Source organism: Euleptes europaea, chromosome 2, assembly GCF_029931775.1.
Source record: "Euleptes europaea isolate rEulEur1 chromosome 2, rEulEur1.hap1, whole genome shotgun sequence".
Classification (NCBI taxonomy): Eukaryota; Metazoa; Chordata; class Lepidosauria; order Squamata; family Sphaerodactylidae; genus Euleptes; species Euleptes europaea.
Window position 1 is genome coordinate 57185970 of NC_079313.1, and position 17094 is coordinate 57203063.

The window sequence follows — 17094 nt, forward strand, 5'->3', positions numbered from 1 at the left end:
TTTCATTCTTCTGTGAAATATTTTGCAGTTGACTATGAATTTTTGGTCTGCTTCAGTTGTCTCTTGATTTTTTATTCCATTAGGAGATCAACCAAATCCAGCACCAGCAGGGCAAGTAGATTACACCAAGGCTTGGGAAGAGTACTATAAAAAAATGGGTACGTTTTACATTTTCTCTTGAATTAAAAAAACCAGACTTCTGTTATTTACTTCTGGGAAGTTTTGTTTTGTATGAATTATATTCCCTTCGTAGTAGTAAAACATTTAAAGAAGGTATGCTTTAGTTTTATGTAGAATGTTCTTTTTTTTTTTATTATTTGTTGCCCCAGGGAATTAAAAAGACTTAACATTCTGCCACCTTATGCTTGTACCCAGCATCTTGTAGCAAGAAGACTGGTTAGACAAGGAATTGTATGCAAGCATAGCTATTTTACATGGAGAGTATTTTAATTAAAATAAATTTATATGCCCATTGTTCTCATGACATCCAAGGTGGGAGTAGTCTCCTGAAACTGGATCTTATGCATCAGTAGGCAGAGGTGGATATTTTTACCTTCTCTGAATAGTTACCTGTGAGCACTGAAAAGGTGTGGGCATGAAGGCTACCTGCTTAGATTCATACAAAGATAGCTATAGTAATGAGAAGTAGTAGAAAAGAGCAAGAGTCCAGTAGCACCTTAAAGACTAACAAAAATATTTTCTGGCAGGGTATGAGCTTTCGTGAGCCACAGCTCACTTCTTCAGATACCAGTTATCTGAAGAAGTGAGCTGTGGCTCACGAAAGCTCATACCCTGCCAGAAAATATTTTTGTTAGTCTTTAAGGTGCTACTGGACTCTTGCTCTTTTCTACTACTGCAGACAGACTAACACGGCTACCCACTGTAATGAGAAGTGGTTGAAATTGCTCCTCCCTCTTCTTGTGTCAGCCTTTTCTGCTCATGGAAGGCTTCCTACAGTAGCAGAAAGGTGGCAACCCATTGATTTTAATTCTTTGACGTAGACTTTTGTATGCTTGAGGGTTTCCACAAGTTGTCCCATAAATTAAAACTACACATGAAAAATTGGAAACAAATGTTATATATTGTGAGAGGAAAATAGGGATAGAATTCACAGGTAATCTACCTCTTTTGATAAAACCATGACTTTCATGAAATGGTAGGATCAAGACTTGCAGTGAAGCTGAGCTAAGCATTTTAAAATGGACCGTACTTTTCAGATTTCTAAAAGTGAATTAAAATTAATTCTGAACTGAACTTTTGTGGAAATAATATGCTTATAGAGGAGGACAGACCCATTCTTTTAAAACTCTTGTTCTTATTGATATTCATCAGGTAAATGAACCACACACTTGTTCAGAGGCAGAAGTTAAAGTTGATAAAAATATGAAATGTTAAAAAAATGTACTTGGTGTTAGTACAACCCAGATATCATTTAAAAAAAAATGTTTGCTTTAAGACATATGTGCCACTGAGATCTTGGAAGACTGCACTGGGAAGTTTTGGTGGCTATTTTGGGGATTGCTAGGGAACCCACAGTTTAACATTGCTGAGGCTTTCAAACCTCAGTTAGTTCCACCAAGGGAAGGAAGAGAGAAAGAGACCAAAAAAAGGTAGCAGATAGACAGGAGAAATGGTAAAGTTGATGGTGGGGAGGAGCAAATAAGATTAAAAGAGAAAGCTGAAGATGGGTAAAGGGAAGGGATTGGGCCCATGCTGCCAGGGGGAAGGACAGAAAAGGGTGGGGAAATGTGTGGGAGAGAAGGAAAGGGGAGAAGCTGTAGATGCAGCTAAGTGGGGAAGCAAAGAGGGGAAAAAAGCCAGAGGGAGTACGCAAATGAGACCACCCCTCAATAACCTTCACTTGTACACACCAGAATTTGCAGGAGATTGTATATTTATATGTTGGTTTCTTATGCTGCTGTTAAAACTTGTTAGGGGAAATATTGTATGGATTTATATTCTAAAATCCTACTGTGGCAAAAAACTGACTCCAGAGTCAGGTGGGGGAAACCTACAGGGTATCTTGTGCAAGGGGATGCAGATGGCATGGAATGGGATGTACACACCCTACATGGGCATGTCTTCCGCTTGTGCAGCAGGATCTGCAGTTTGATGCCGTGATTGGAGCAAAATACGAAGATTCCAGATTATTTCTATGAATATAGGAATTTATTTCTGTAAAATAGTAGTGTACCTGAACTGACCCTAGAAGCTAAAATGACTAAACTGAGGCTGTCGTATTTTGGCCACATTATGAGAAGACAAGAGTCACTGGAAAAGACAGTCATGCTAGGAAACGTTGAGGGCAGCAGGAAAAGAGGAAGACCCAACAAGAGATGGACTGACTCAATAAAGGAAGCCACAGCCCTCAATTTGCAAGATCTGAGCAAGGCTGTCAAAGATAGGACATTTTGGAGGACTTTCATTCATAGGGTCGCCATGAGTCAGAAGCGACTTGACAGCACTTAACACACACACAGCTATTTCAGGATGTAATGTATCTATTATTCCTGATAGTTTTCAGCTTAGCCTGTTAGATTTGTACTTTATAAGGCTGCTCATTTTTTGTCTTGCAGTGTGATCTTGAATGCTAAGCATATTGCCTACCATCTCATTCTTTGGGGGGGGGGTCATATACCAATTGACTCATAGAATAGAGAGCCAGCATAGCATAATCAATTGTGTGCTGACAGTGTTCTATGAAAATCCTGGGTCAGACTGGGATTAAAACATGAAACTCAGTTGATGGCTCCCAGGCCTGTGCAATATTTTACAGCCTTCCTCAGAGTTATTGTAAGACATAAATAAAACAGCTCCATGAACCCGCAAGTTCTTTGGAAAAGGGCAAGATCAGCTGTGACGTTTCAAACTCCATGAGGTGGTGGTTGTTTTCTTAATTGCATTGTTTGCAACCCACTGGTGAGTTTTAGTAGCCTTCTCTCAATTGAATGGGTTGCAGATAAATCAATGTACGTTTCAAGCAAGATGTGGTAGTTTTATTACCTTGTAACATGTTTGGGAAATTCTGTTCTGGATATTTTCTGGCTTGTTCGTGCATGGATAATTAGATCTTTGGATTCAAGTTCTGTTGATTCTCTAAGCATTACTCTGTAAGACCATAATGATACTGCTTCATTCAGTGTGAGTGTGTTCACACTTAGAAAACAAGTCTTAATTATTAACAAACTAAGTAGTTGTTTGCTGTAAAGGAATTCATGAGTTGCTATCATCATAAGCTGCCAATGCTTATTCCTTTCCCTTTCTAGTATATACTGTATGCTTTTACTGATAGGCAGTCATAGAAATTCAGAGGGCAGCTTGTAAAGTCGCATTAAATATGATTTGACAGGAAATGCTTGTTTATTGTGGTGGTATTGGAGAGTGCTCATATATGAATTTCAAGGCTGCAACCTTTACAACTGGTTAATGGAGACCCCTCCCCAGATATATATTTGCTGTATCTTGGAGAAGGCACGCTCTGTATTATGTGTAGAGTGCTAAAAATGTGTGAGATTATATCCATACATACATCCACCCACTAGAATTCTCAGGTGTTCTACCTGCTTTGGAGGAGAGGCATATGTAGGTTAGACATTTGCTCCTATATGCTGCGGTAGGCTGTACCATACACCCATGTGTTAATGTGTGAAGTATTGTAAAGCCTATATTGATACTCTAAAATTTAAGCAGCAGGTGTCAAGTGAATAAAATCTTAATTTTATTATGAGCTCTGGTACAGAGTATGTAACAAGAACTGTACAGACTTGAGGTTTAATACCATTTTTCTTATTTGCACTATACTTCAAATGAAACAGCAAAGAACTCTTCCTCTGTATTGTCTGTAATTTTGGTGTACCTGGGAGCTTTGTTTACATTAAAATGTGGGGGGTTTTTCAGGTCAACAAGGGCAGCCACAAGATTATTCAAAGGCTTGGGAGGAATATTACAAGAAGCAAGGTAATGTTTGTTAGAAATGAGATTATTTTGAGCTTCTTTTATTCCTGTTATGGCACCAGAGTTGTGTAATCTGCATTTATTCTAGGTCAGGCAGTTCCAGCTCCAGCGGGGGCACCACCAGCAGGTCAGCCTGATTATAGTGCAGCATGGGCTGAATACTATAGACAGCAGGCAGCCTATTATGCCCAAACAAGTCCACAAGGAATGCCGCAACATCCTCCAGCACCACAGGTATAAACATCTTACATTATTTGGCTATATCAGTGACTTTTATTGTTATTTCTTGGGGTTATTTTTATTCCTTCTGTTTTGTTTTTGCATGTCTCCCACTCTGGTACCGTTCTGGAGTATGCATTCTTTTTCCTGCCAAAGGATAATTAGTAAATAAATTCATGATCTCAGTTAACTGGAGTTCTGTCTCTCTCTTTCTTTGCATACATTCAGTGCTTTTGATCAATAAAAATTTCTCCTCCCAGGGTTTTTGAAAGCCATGCAGGAAGCCACCACCATTACATTAACCGATTTTTCTTTCTTAAAGGCTTCACTCCTGAGTTAGCACAATTTTAAAAAGATTTTCTTTAACTTTTTGTGTATCTCTTATGTATTTCTTCGCACAGGGCCAATAATAAGAAGTGGACAATACAGTATTTGCTTCATTATGTGGGGGAAAAAACCTTTGTTAAATGTGTGGATGCAGACGCCTTGATGAAGATCATAATTTTGTTTGGTTTAAAAATAGTGTTTTGAAAATGTACAAAATATCTATCACTACTGATAGGAGGTAATATTTCTGTGTAGAAATGAAATTGGTTTGTTTTTAGTACATTAGTGTAGATGTACACATTCCAGCAAATGTATTTGCAACTATTATGTGGTCAATGCTTTGTGATATAAATGTACTTTTTTCAATGTATACTTGATCACTTTTAAATGCCTGTTTTGTGCTTTACAATAAATAATATGAAACCTCCTGTGTCGGTAAGTTGGATATGTGGGTCCCCAGAATTCAACGATTTGTTAGCAATGCTGTACATGTACACAAGTAAGAGTTTTTTCCTTGAAAGTTTGAGTTTGACATTGGTATTCTCCCTTTGCAGAATAGTTTAGAAGGATCTCTTTTGTTGCTGTATTTTGCTGTTTAGCATCTTGATATCCTTCTCTTTCTACTTGATTAAAATTTGCATGTATGTGAAGGTGTTTCTTGACATACTTCTATTGCATTAACAGTTGAAGTTTCTTTTTATTCATGACCACTGTCTCAGACCCATATAGCTGCTATAGTTAACCTTTGTTTTTATACATGATTTGATTCTTTAGTATATTTTTCAGGCACGTTATTAAAATAATTACTGTAGAAATCAGATGTGCAAAGCAATCAGTTTGCTGCACTTTGGTTGAGAATTCAGTGTAGTAAGGATTATATTCTTTTAGTTACTGAAACTGCATTTGTCATAGAAACATTCTTTTTGGAGTCCTGGGAGTGCATAAGGTGTATTTTAAAATGCTGAAGACTAGTCATTCAATTATATTATGAAAAGTCTCCATAAAGCGTTTTATTCTTAATATTCATACTGAAAATTGGTGTTCTGTTAAAATCCACTGTTTGCTTTTTTGCATATATTAGATTACATGCAATACAGTCTGTCTTGCCATTGTCTGTTGAAGTGCAGGTTTGATCCAGCCAGTATAGAACTAGCTCTATAGGGGTGAGGAGGACTGTGCTGTGTATCATCTTTGATTGTTCCTTCAAGGAGCATTGCACTGTAAGTACATCAGAATGACAAAATGATGAACTGCAACAGTATCTTTTTGTCAGTGTTCCACATAATGCAAATGCCATACCTGTGTGAATATTATGTTGGAATAAAATACAGTGCTGATATCTTAGAAAATCATAACTGCTTCTTAATTCAGCAACTTAGGTGTGCATATATATGTGTATGTGAGCTTTATGGGTAAGTATTGCTGAGACATTTAGTTTTAGCCAAATTGTCATGTACCTAAGTAACATTTTTTCATTAGGGGTTCAGAAACAAGATATATTCAGATATAAACTTGTGCATTGTTAACAAAGTTTAAATTGCTTGTAAGGAGGACATTGTTTTGTCTTCAGTTTGTCTGCTTATATTTGGTGATATAGGTATATGTTAATAACCTGTATTAGCCTTATCTTTGGAAACTATTTTGTTGGGGTTCTTTTTGAGAATACACTTAGAGTGGTTGCTAGAGAAGAATGAAATGAAGCTCAGAAATGAAGTCGTTTACTGCACAGATAGCTAGAAATGCATTCTGTTGAACTGTAGAATCAGGAGGGAATTTATTTTTTATCCCAATTTACTTTAGGATTTAAAGTAGACATTTTGAAAAGATTACTAGGAAATTATTAAATATATTTAGAGTAGGCTATAAAGGCTCTAGAGCAACTACTTTGCATGATTCGTCTGTAGCTTATTGGAGAATGGTGTAGCTGCTAACTAAACAGAACAAAAATTCACCAGATTCTTTATCATTCACCAAATGGAGGCTGTTGATTTTGATTCATTTAAAGTATAAAATCTTTATTAATTGCAAACAGTGCAATTATTTATACTTCACAGTGCCTTCCCAGACCTTCCACCTTAGGTTCTGCTGCAAAAAGCACAGGTAAGCACAACCTAAGGAAGTGTATAAATACATATTTCAGTATATTAATGTTGTCCCTGTGAGATTTTTTTGTGGTTGTGTATTCAAAAGCAATCTGCCAATATCTTCCCCAAATGTATTCTGCTATTCATCGTTCAATTCCAGTGGAAAGTCTGAAACAATTTACATTTCTGGGTAAATGTGTATCTTTATTTTTAAAAGATAAGTGGATTGCTGCAATAATTTTTGAGTAAGTCACTTTTACTATTTTTCCCTCAGTAGCTAAGTTGTTACAAATGAATATAAATTATTTTTTCAAGATACAGGAAATACTTGGTCAGAACTTCAACAGCCTTCACAAATGCTTTTATAATGTAAAGGATGTTATACCCAATACTATTTACTCAAGCATACTGTGTTTCTTTAATTCCCAAGACTGATGTCTGATTTTTTAACGTTATACACCATAATATCCGTAAAACAAATTAATCTAGCTTGCTAACTTGATTTGATACAGAAGGAAAATTTAGACTTGAATTTTGCAGAACAGCATATTAGAAAGCATGTGTGCCAGTAAAATGTTAACAGTTTGGCAAATCTTTCCTTTTTATAGTGATTTCTTTGCTATTTCAGCTGAATTGCTGTATATTTTTGCCAGTTTAAAATGTTGTGTTATGGCTTATCTAGATAGCTTAACTGGTACAATTTTTTAAATTTAGATTATACTGAGGCAGTACCATCAGTTTTTTTGTTTGTCAATAAAATGTTTTGATTTTCTCAAAAGTCCTGTTTTTCTCTGCATCAAAGAAAACTATTCAAAAATACTGCCTTCATTTTCACACACAGTGCTGAAGATGCTGCAAGCACCAAATCATAGCTCATAAAATCAGGTCCTGAGATAGTTACTTCCAATAAAGAGGATTCCTTTGAGTGTATGGCCATGGTGAGCCGATGAGCATGGACCATAGAAGGGCTCCATGTAGAAGGTAAAATTGGCAAAATACCGATTTTAAATGTATCCCATACTTAATGGTGTAGGGTATAATTTGCCTGTTTTAATCGCTTCTCATTCTTTAAAGTGCTATTTGCTTGACCATAAATGTTCCGTAATTTGTTATGTGGTAATAATACAAGCCATCTATCAATTTACACGTTGCTCAGTAGTCAAGCATAGATGTTTTGCATTTCACAACTAAATTTAATAGTTGTACTTTGAATACCCTCAAGCCACTTCATTTTTTGTTGTAGTTCAACATGTCAGATTTCATTTTTATTGGGAACTAGGTTTGTGTTGTGCTGTTGACCTACTAAAGAACTTCATCTGGGCTGGATTTCATTTCCCCATTTTAAAACAGAGTTTTATTTTTGCCACTCCATTTTTATAAACAGTTTAAACTGTAGAACAAATCGAGGCAAGGGAAGAAATAGAAGATTGATATTTCTGACATAGGAAGTGATTTAACAGTCTAAACATTTTTTCATTGTGCTAGTGGAACTTTAGGCATCTTCTGACATTGTGTAGTTTTGCTGTTCAGTTTCAGTCTGTGATTTCTTTCAGGAACTTTATTAGTTTTTCTTGAGCAGTTGTGATTTGTCAGGAAAAATGCAAATTTTGATATAGAATGTTAGAGTACCATGACGAATCAGATGTGAGAGTGCATGCTTTTAAAGGAAATAAAATAACATCTTTAAATTTCAACTGAGTGATGCTCACAGATCACTGTTTAGTGTGAGTTCTGTATAGTCAAGCTTTGCTGATTAAAAAATTCCTTATCTATCTTTTGTATGAGTTACACTTAAGTGATTTTAGGGGCTAGGCAGGCTATATCATTCACTAATCACCTCTTTCCACAAAATATTTTGAGCAACTAGGGCAGCCTTTCTTTTCATAAGGTTGAGAGTGTAGAGCATCTAGGTCTTTTTCTTATACTAGCATTTCATAAAACAAGACACTGGGCCTGCGTAATGCATACAAGAGATCCACTTCTACTTGTAGTATCCTTAAGTTTATGCAACCTTTATCTTATATGCATGCAACATGCATTTTCGTCCTGAGATAGTGTTCTCTACAGAAACTACCCGTGTTTTAAAAAAGAAGATTGTCTTTAAAAGGCTACTGTGATGGGAAGTATCTTAGGGAGATGCAGCTTGGACGTGAGGTAAATCAAATGCTTTACACTATGTTGTGTTGAACCTACAATAAGACATTGTATGTATTCATGAAAATTAATTGTAATGTTTTGTATGAGTTCTCAATAAATGTAAACTAATGGGTAATTTGTCTTGTCTTTCTTTTGTACTTGAGTCATTTTTCATCAAGCACCTTTGACTCATAATCATGTATTGCTAGGTTGTGGAATAACCCTTGTGGACAAAAGAGGGTTACAAATGCGGTGGGTGGGGAGTTAGGCAGAATTGCCCTAGACAGTTACATGTTTTTGTACTAGTAGAACATCCGCTGATAGAAGAGGGAGGAGGCCATTTTCATTCAATTTCCCGTCTCCCCTGCCATGGGGTGATTTTTCTACAAGTGTCCCCAGGCAATGCCTTTATTTGGGGAGGGGACACACCTGTCTGTGTGAGGAGAAAATTTGCTTCAGCAAACTCACCTCATAAGATCTAATCCCATTAAACACCCAAGAATTGTAGATAGGGATGAATGGCCATTACCTTTGTGAAATGAAGAAAATCATGTGAGACTCAACATATTTATTAACCTTCCAATTAATTCAGAACACAGCATAGGGAGATTTGGTACATACGTTTAAAAAGCCAGTTACATCCTGTATAAAATTTTATTCTAACTTTTACTTTTTCTAAAACCTGGCCTATTAAATGTAACCAAAATCCAATGGAAAATTCTGTGATTTGTTCCATATCACTAAATTCTTTTCAGTGTGAATGGTAGTCTGCATTGGAATTTAGTTTGCAGCTTTTCATTACCAAAAAGCAAATCTGTAATGAGTATTCTAAGTATATATGAAAACCTTATATACTGGAATTGCTATTGTGTATACTGTAGTGAGATGATTCAATGTAAGAGGTTCAAGTTGAAAAGTCATCCAGCATCATGATAATGCTTAACTACTGAATACTATGACTTTGGTTCAGTATTATAAGCAAAATTCTGGACAATGTCTAACTTCTAATACAAAATTATTATAAATGCAAATATTTCAAAACGTTGACAACCGCATATACATGATAATTACATAAATCTGCTTTCAAGCCACTATTTTGATTTTGTTATTCAAGCAGATTAAAAGGAAAATATTGCATTAAACAAAAACCCAATTAAATAAATGACTAAAATTTGGCTACTAAATAAATTTTCCCCACTAACAGTTTCCAGATCAAAGAAATTGAGGACAACATTAATGTAGAATGAATTAATTGGTCTTCATCTGTGGGAACAACTTCATTTTGCTTTTCCCTGTGCCTTTGCCCTAATTTCACACGTGCAAACAATGACATGAAAACTGCAGTGCCAGAAATCCAGAAGCTCTCCCAGGCAGAAGATTTCTTGTGTAAAGCAGTTCACCCTGCACTTAATTTTCACTACACTGGTACAAGCTGTTTTTATACTGACATCAGGAAGACCAGTGTAATGACTTAGCAGGCTGCTTCACAAATGCCTTGCCTGGTGGTAATAGCCTTGCTGTGTGAAGCAACAAATTAATGTCAGTAAGGGGTAGGTGTTGAGCCACTGCTTCAGTTTACCAAACTTGTCAAATAACTGTTTGAAGTACAGAAGTTTAAAACAGGCAATTGGATATCTTATTTCAGGAATGACAGACATTTTTCTTGTTGGCCCCACCACAGACAGAAAGAGATGAATGCAGTAAATTTAGAGAAGGAAGGCTCCAGAAAAAGTAGGCTATTAATAGTCATCAGCTAGAAGAGAAGAGAAAAAGAGTTAAGATCTGATTTAGAAAAAATGGACATGTGAATTGTCATTAAGATGCTAAGTCTTACTTTCAATGGTGAGAATACAGGTGCTAGCTGCTGTTCCTCTGCTGTTTACTGCTTTACACATATATTCTCCTTCATCTTCTGGGAAAGTTTCTGGTAAGTAAAGACAGAAGGTTTCTCCTCTCTCAATATATTGATAGTCCTCACAGTCCTGTAACATTTCCCCTTCAAACCACCATGTAATTTCTGGTTTGGGTTCTCCAGTTATTTTGACAGTAAATCTTACTGGTTCACCATCCACAACTGACACATTTTTAAGAGGCTTCTTGAACCATGGGGCCCCAGACCTTGCTTGCTGTTCTTCATCTTCATAAACGGAGCCATTAACAATGCTCCCATCGTCATCTTCCTCCTCTTCTTTTTTCTGCATTTTCAAATAGGAATTATGAAAACAAACATGCTTCATATAATACTGATATTGTACAATACTTAGATCAGATCTCCAAACTTTCTGAGCCTGTGGGGACCTTTGGAATTCTGACATGGGGTAGTACAAGTAACTACCACAGGAGGCAGAGCTAACCACAAAATCTCATGCTTAACAATAGTAGCTCTTCAACATTTCAAGCAGAAGCTCTGCTTAGCAGAATGCCTTTTAAAACGAACAAGTATTTTATTGGATACACATGGCTTACCTTCAGTTACACAGTAAAGATCCTTGTGTTGTCAGGACAGCTGCCACTGAAGTGATATTTTTTGAATCTAAGCCAATGAAGCCCACCTTGCCCCACCTACTTTCTAAAAACCTGAGCACCACATTCTGAATCCATGTGTATTCCATTTGTTTCTCAGTATTGCACTTGGATATGGAGTGGGGAAACACAAATCTGATAGCTACCATCTTGCTGTTACCCTAAGTAGGCAGTTTCCACTTCAGTTGGCGGAATTAGCTGGGGACAGAGCGGGGGGGGGGGGTTAACTTGGACAAATAACCTATGTATACCAGGATAGTCCTGGGTGAAAAATGAGCAGGCAGTTGTTTAATTAAAATACGGTTTTATTAAAGAATAAAAATATTAAAACATATTAAGTAATGAACATATATGCATACAAGAGCTGACTAAGAAAAGAGGAAGTTGGATAGGATTTCAGGGATGGGTGATAATTTTGAAGGGGTGGGATATCCAGGGAAAGCAGCGCTGAAAAGGAAAATGACCAGCGTTTCCAGGAGCATAATGAAGACTCCACTCACGCAAGTGGGTGGGTGTGCAGGGATCCAAGACACACACTATGTATGGCCAAAGGACCCTAAAATGGGTCCTGAGGCAGTATGAGGTAAGCTGGCAGGAAAGCCAGAGATAAAAGAATTGATTGCTTTTCCAGGGATCCAACAAAAAGATACGAGAGTCTTGAGCTGTCAGCACCCAACGTAAGGCCTGGACTGTACTGTTTGCTTGGATGGGTGCAGATGGGGTAAGTAATGGTCTGCTTGGAGGACTGATTAAGTCACCTTAGGGTGACACAATGGGGATTAGCTAGCCCCACTGTCCAGCTAGGCACACCTTAGGGCCAGGGGGAAAGTTCAGTGGCCAAACGCCTTCCTGCCCAGTCTTGACACATGATAGATCCCAGAACCTTCTGAGAGGAATCCATTTTGTGGGAAGCAGTGTTTTGTTCTGATGCCAGTCTTTGGCCCCCGTGCCATTGTGGCACCCCTTAGCAGGAGGAGGGGTCCGACTGCTTACATTACTCCCGTAATTCCTTCAAGCTCACTTTTCCCATGAAATACCATTTGCTTAGGGGGGGAAAGTACACTACTGTATGTGGGCCCAACACAGTAGCAATACAAAAACAGACCTCCACCTTTACCAATAATTGTCTTGTTCCGGCCTCAATCTCAACTGACTTGAGAGCATGTGTTACATATATTAGCCCCTTGTTGCCTCCACACACAATGTTTTGCTAACTTTACCGAGAAGATACTAGTTATACCTTTTGTAATGCTGCATCAATTTCTTTCTGTTCAAATTGCATGCGTAAAAGCTTCTGTTCTTCAATTCTTCTTTGTTCCTCCTCTTCTCTTGCCTTTGCCATTTTTTCAAATCGAGCTTTCATGTTGACTTTGTGTGTAAATGGAGCTTCAGATTTTGTGGCTGGTTTCACATCCACTCCATCTTCCTGAGAAAGTTAGAAAACATATTAGACGGAGATGAGAAAAGGAGATAAAACACTACATTTTAACTCAAGACATTTGAGACATTAAAATTTAGCACTTCTATAAAGGATCATATAACTGTTTTGTTCAACCACCATGCTGACTACTTCTGTAACAAGTTGTCACGAAAACTTACCGCCCTGTTTGACCAGGCTCCACTATACCAGGGGTGTCAGATCCGGCTCCTCCTTCCTTTATTGGTTTCCTGGGGCCACGGTGACCCTGTTTGCCCAGCCAGCAACCCTTCTCTCCCCACCCCCCTGTCCTTTCTGGGCGCAGCTTGTGCCTCATGCGCCCAGCCAGCCGCCTCCCCCGTACCTTTCTTGGGTGCAGCGAGGCCTGAGTGGCCCTGTGCACCCGGCCAGCTGCCTCCCCCTCCTGTTGTTTCTGGGCGTGCCTTGCGCACCCAGCCAGCAGCCTCCCCCTGTACCTTTTCAGGCAGAGCGAGGCCCCAGCTGCCCCGCACACCCACCCAGCCGCCTCCCCCCCCCATCCTTTCCAGGCACAGCGAGGTACCCACCTGGTTGCCTCCCCCCCCCACATCCCTTTCTGGGCACAGCAGGCCACTTGGGCCTCACGTGCCCACCCAGGACCCCCCCCATTCCTTTCCGGGCGCAGCGTGGCTGCAACGCCCCACAACCCCAACCACCTACTCTCCCAGTCCTTCTTTGTCTTTTTCTCTCTCCCCCTCTTTTTCATTCTCTTTATCCCTGTTTCTTTCTTCCTCTTTCTCATCTGTTTCACTCTTCGTCTCTTGCTCTTTCTTCCTCTCTCTTTCTCTCCCTCTCTCTTTCTCCCTGTCTTTCTGGACTGGGGGAGGACTGCAGGCTCGCCAGCCAAGGCAGCCCTCCCTGTCCAGATCTGTGCTGGTAAGCCCGCTGCAAGCTCGCCACCCAAAGCAGCCCCACACACCTCCAGTCCAGATCTGGGCTGGCGAGTCAGCTGTGGGTTCACCAGCCAAGGCAACCACCACCATTACCCCAGTTTAAAATGTTTTTAAAAAATTAATGCGAAGGACTAGAGATATTAACTTTATAGAAGACACAGGCAAAGCCAATTAATATTATTTTTTACTTAAAATACAAACATACTTAAAACAATAACAAAAATTAAAGAAAATACTGTAAGAATGTTATTGTTGTAAACTTGTTTGTGTTTTAAGTAAAAAACAATATCATTAATTGACTTTGCCTGTGTCTTCTATAAAGTTCATATCTCCAGTACCTGGCATTACATTTTATGGTATTTATTTGGTACGCATGGTCTGACCAAGAGACATTTATGTTATATCCGGCCCTCCTCATAAATGAGTTCGACATCCCTGCACTATACTTTGTAATGGAGGGTATTTTTCAAAATGGTTGTGGCAGAACGAAGAAATTAAAGACTTGCTAGCAGTGATTGTACTATTTCTATACAGCGTATGTATAAACGCTACCTTTTCTAACAGCCTGATAACAGATGCTTTATATAGGACATGCCTACTGGTGTAGATAAGTAATCTGTGCTGGGCTAATGAGAAACAGGTATACTGTTAGTGTTTTAGCATTCTACAACTGTTCCATTACTTCAGTGGCATATACCTATTCATACCCTATATATGCCCAGTCCATAGATCCAGTTGCTGAACTACACTTCATGGACCTTTACTGCTCCATAATTTCATAACCTTGAATTGAACTGGTTCTCATGCTTCATTAGTGAAAAAAAGAAACCATCACAGTTGTTTCTTTTCTTTCTTCTTTGCTCCTATGACCCACAGGTCCTGGGCAGTTAAAGAGGAAAATATGATGGAGAGATATTTGGCCACAGCCAACGTTATACTTGGATCTCTATCCACCAGCAAAAAGGGGACTATTTTATCTCTTGTTATGGTGACAGGAATTCTCGCAAATATGGGAGTAATTCATGTATCTCGGTCGTGTGTGAAGAGGGGCATTCCATCATCTTATGAGATAAGGTGTCAATTTTCTTTGTGTTACATGGAAAAAATGTGTCAGAGTATGGAAGATTTCTATATCTTCCATTTAATACTACTCAGGGTGCCTTGGCCCTTTCAGTTCCTGAAAGGGTGGTGAATAAAGGCATGAGTAGCATGCATTTGTTCTCCTTGTGCCCATTCTCCCCCTCTCCATGAAAATCTGTATCTTGAAAACCAAGTTAGATATTAAATTCTACAATAATAATGGACAAAAAACATTTAAGTTCTCTTTCAGAGAGAAAGTCTCCATGCTTATGCAAAGAAAGCACAGTTGTATTAAAGTAAAATATGAAAATTTTACAAGGCAGCAGGAAAAGAGGAAGACCCAACATGAGATGGATTAAATCAAAGAAGCCAGAGGACTCAATTTGCTAGGCCTAAGCAAAATTGTTAATGATAGGACATTTTGGAAGTCATTAATTCACAGGATTGCCGTAAGTCAGAAGTGACTTGTCAGTGCTTAACACACACAACTGATTAAGATGTAGTGATGTATGCTAATGAAGCAACTAGTGGCCCCAGATACAGACAAGTATTTATTTGTCGCTTCAGATATTCCTAGCTGCTATTACATGATAGCTGTTGAAATATGAACCAGAAGTAAGAGTGACTGTCACAAATATGCCTTTTGGGTAAGTCCTCCAGTAACTATCATCCACCAATTGACAGAAACCAGGACACTGCCCAAGTTATGCCATGGAGTTGTATCAATCACTTTGCATCTCATTTGCAGAGAAAAGAGCAGAAACATCTGATACCATGTCTCACCAGCTTTTGCTACCATGGTGATCCTATAGGTATGTAGACCCCACTAACCTATTCCAACTTCCAGTGGTACTCGTTGGTGAGGATTTTAATTTGATGAGCTTGAAACTCTTGGAAGTATTCTGAATCACACGCCCACATTCTGCTTTACATGCATGACAATATTATTGTCATACCACCAGCTATTAGAATGGCTAATGATTATAGAGTGGCTGATCCTAGGAGATGCAAACCACAGGGCAGATGGCCTTAGTATATACCCGTGTTGGCGAACCTATGGCACGCGTGCTAACTCTGGCATGCGTAGCGCTCTCTGCCGGCACGTGCGGCTCAGCTGGGCGGCGGGGGCTGGAGTGGTTCAAAGCCCCCACCGCCTTCCCTGCACTCCCCGCCACCCAGCTGGCAGATCTGGAAGTCCGACTCCAGGAAGGGGTGGCGAGGGGAGGGGTGTGCGCCGAGCTAGCAAGGAGGCAGCATGGACGGGGGCGCTGCTCTCAGCCGCCGGCCGCTGCTTCCTCGGGCCTCTCCGCTTGGCCCCGCTGGCGCGGCCGAAGCCGGTGGCCACCCTCACTACCTCTTAAGCCCCTTCCTTGATGGGCCGTCCCCCGCCCAAGCGCCCCGCAGAGCCGGGGCCGGCTGCTCCCTCCCCCGCCTCGTGGCACAGCACCTCCGGGACAGCGTGGCGCGGGGCTGGGGGAGCCCGGAGCGGGAAAGGGCATCAGCCTCGCCTCCTCCTTGGACCGGATCCGGGCGGGTGGCACTTCCTGGACTCCCTCCTTGGCATGGCAAGCGGGGCCGGGGAGGCTCTGCAAAGTCCAGCTCTCCTTAGGGACTGGGGGGGGGGAGAGAAGGACTTTCTTCGGGCTGGCCGAGGGAGGAAGAAGAGGAGGAGGAGGGTCAGGGGGTTACAGAAAAGGGGGCTTGGGGTTCAGGCCTGCTTTCTTTGGACCTCCCAGGGGCTCCGGGGGACGTGCGAGCGGCCCAGGTAGGTTCCAGCGGCCCCGCCCCGCCCCCACTGGCTCCACCACCGCATGTCTGGGGAGCGGGAAGCAGAGATGGCCACCCAGCTGGCACAGAAGCCTCCCCAAGAGGAAGCGGAGGGGGGGTGTGCGTGCGCGCCGGAATGGAGCGGAGGGGCGGGGGGAGTGATCTTATGCTGGGCTGTGTGTGTGTGTGTGTGTGTGTGAGAGAGAGAGAGAGAGAGAGAGAGAGAGAGAGAAAGCAGGAAGGCTTTTCTGTCTCTGGCCATTCACGCATGGGAGGTTTTGCTTTGGATTTGCCACTCTGTAGATGCACATTTTCCCCATCCAAATTCTCAAAACTAATCAGTAAGTCCCCATGCAGAGTTTTGAGAATCCGGATAGGGAAAATGTGCATCTGGAGAGTGGCAAATCCAAGGCAAAACCTCCCATGCATAAATGGCCTCTTTCTTTCTCTGTCTCCCTCTGTCCTTTTCTTTACCTACTTTTCTTTCTCTCCCTCTCTCCATTTCTTTCTCCCTTTCTCTCTCTTTTTCTTTCTTTCTCTCCCTCCTTCCTTCCCTTACCCCCTCCCTTCCCTTCTTTCCTTCCTTCCTTCCTTCCTTCCTTCCCTCCAGCGGCTTCTCCGGCGCCCTCTGGGTCTGTGCGGGCAGAGGGGCGTG

The 17094-nt window shown here is 40.5% G+C and overlaps 2 protein-coding genes across 9 annotated transcripts in view; one reads left to right on the forward strand and one right to left on the reverse strand.

Annotated features, from left to right (window-relative positions):
* FUBP1 (far upstream element binding protein 1) overlaps nucleotides 1–5150 on the forward strand; it is a 32110-nt gene extending 26960 nt beyond the window's left edge. For 4 of the 6 annotated variants that reach the window (XM_056845601.1, XM_056845603.1, XM_056845604.1 and 1 more), the window contains 4 exons: nucleotides 84–158; nucleotides 3898–3957; nucleotides 4043–4188; nucleotides 4575–5150. In XM_056845601.1, coding sequence (XP_056701579.1) covers nucleotides 84–158; nucleotides 3898–3957; nucleotides 4043–4188; nucleotides 4575–4583 — 290 coding nt within the window. In that variant the 3' untranslated portion in view covers nucleotides 4584–5150. The remainder of the gene's footprint in view (nucleotides 1–83; nucleotides 159–3897; nucleotides 3958–4042; nucleotides 4189–4574) is intronic. The other 2 variants (XM_056845602.1, XM_056845605.1) reach the window with 1 other exon arrangement.
* A 5164-nt stretch (nucleotides 5151–10314) lies between these two features.
* The window catches only part of NEXN (nexilin F-actin binding protein), a 45282-nt gene continuing 38502 nt past the window's right edge, over nucleotides 10315–17094 (reverse strand). For 2 of the 3 annotated variants that reach the window (XM_056845610.1, XM_056845608.1), the window contains 3 exons: nucleotides 12484–12669; nucleotides 10555–10915; nucleotides 10315–10473 (listed from right to left, as the gene is read on the reverse strand). In XM_056845610.1, coding sequence (XP_056701588.1) covers nucleotides 10460–10473; nucleotides 10555–10915; nucleotides 12484–12669 — 561 coding nt within the window. In that variant the 3' untranslated portion in view covers nucleotides 10315–10459. The remainder of the gene's footprint in view (nucleotides 10474–10554; nucleotides 10916–12483; nucleotides 12670–17094) is intronic. The other variant, XM_056845609.1, reaches the window with a different exon arrangement.